Here is a 1,555-nt window from a genome sequence, read left to right on the forward strand (position 1 = left end):
AGACAGCATGATTCCAGAACTCCTGACCAAATGCTTCGGTTAGCTTTTTCATTGCTTTCTTGTCATCATCTGTTAACCGTGTGTTAATCATCTTAGTGCAATAGAGACCCAAACTTAGCTTTTGGCAAGTTTCTCTCATTTTTGTAATATATTCCTCTTCATTTGACGTGTTATCCTGCAGACCAGGAGAATCAAAAACCACAACTGGTACACCATTGATCTTCTTCTTGAACACTTCAACTTCAGTAGTACATCTGTCAGCACCAGCTCCTTCTTTTGCTACTTTAGCCCCCAGTAGACCATTGATAAGAGTGGATTTCCCTTGACCTGTTTTTCCAGTCACTAGTACCCTTAAGTCTTCATCAGCACCCAAGGAACTAATTATTGCCCTTTCTGCCATTTTGATGATGTCCTTTGGCACTTCATGTAGCTGAAATATCTCCTTTGATGCATCTTGAACATTATTCCAGAGATTACTTGGAACATCCACCACATTTGGTGCATAATAATAAAATTTTTGATACAAAGACATCCTATGGAAACACACAATATATTAATGTCATAGATCAAAGGAGGAGCCATGCCATGACAAGTGTGCATCTACTACACATGCTCATGCACTGTTTAGGAGTCAACAACAAGATTTAACAACAACAAGATTTAGGAGTCAACAACCGACTATAAGATTGCTACAATATTAGCAATTAAGAATAGCAAGATTGCTTGCTAGTAGCAACATTGATACCAGCGTGATACCGCTTATACTTGGTATCAAACTATCACATTATTGTGTCAGGCATAGCCTGTAGATGCAGAATTAAAGGGTCAGGGATTCATACAGGATTTTTTCGTATGGGGCACATGTCAAAAATTAATGATAACACTCTATATTTTGGATGATTTAACTTTGCAATATTGCACTATAATCAAATAAAAGCCAATTTCACCGGTGCAGGCATATACCGTATAGCGAGAAATTTTGGAGGGAATTAAATTTGATGAATTTGGCGTTTTGATAGCCATTCGCCAAAATTAAATCCGCCATTTTGAGCCATTATACGCATTCTCAATGCACGTGGCTACCAATTCACCAAATTAAAATCTGCCAATCACCAAAATTTAGCAATTTGTCAAATTTTAGTCCCTCCAAAATTTTCCGCTATACGGTACACATGATTGCTAGTTAATTTGAAATTGTGTAATGAACAACAGTGAATTGCAGCAAGCATGAACCCATTTATTAAATTTATCCAAACTATTTTAGGGGGAAACTTAATAGGAGGGATTTCGCCCATTTCCCTTCACCCTGCATGAGGATTGTAACTGGAAACAGAAAGTTTTTGATACTGTACATGTGCAGGGCCACTCAGTGGTATAGGGCCTGGGGAAACTGTTAAAGCATGAAATTTGTCAAAAAATTGAATTTGTAGTGGTGTGCTTTGTAATTAATTAATTTTATGCATGCCAGCAATTGTATTCATGCACATGTACTGAATTTTGCCTATTGAATACAAAATAAGAAGTTAAATTTCGATACTATTATTGACTTCAAGTT

The 1,555-nt window shown here is 36.8% G+C and overlaps 1 protein-coding gene across 1 annotated transcript; it reads right to left on the reverse strand.

Moving 5' to 3' along the window:
• Positions 1-27: 27 nt before the first annotated feature.
• LOC105316141 (tRNA modification GTPase MnmE-like) lies at positions 28-400 on the reverse strand (the record flags this gene model as incomplete). Its single annotated transcript, XM_011410951.1, has 1 exon — positions 28-400. A coding segment is annotated over exon 1 (373 nt), but the record flags the coding sequence as incomplete, so codon positions are not given.
• Positions 401-1,555: the final 1,155 nt, after the last annotated feature.

The sequence above is a fragment of the Amphimedon queenslandica genome, unplaced genomic scaffold (genome assembly GCF_000090795.2).
Source record: "Amphimedon queenslandica unplaced genomic scaffold, v1.1 AMPQUscaffold_4636_Cont23386, whole genome shotgun sequence".
Lineage (NCBI taxonomy): Eukaryota > Metazoa > Porifera > Demospongiae > Haplosclerida > Niphatidae > Amphimedon > Amphimedon queenslandica.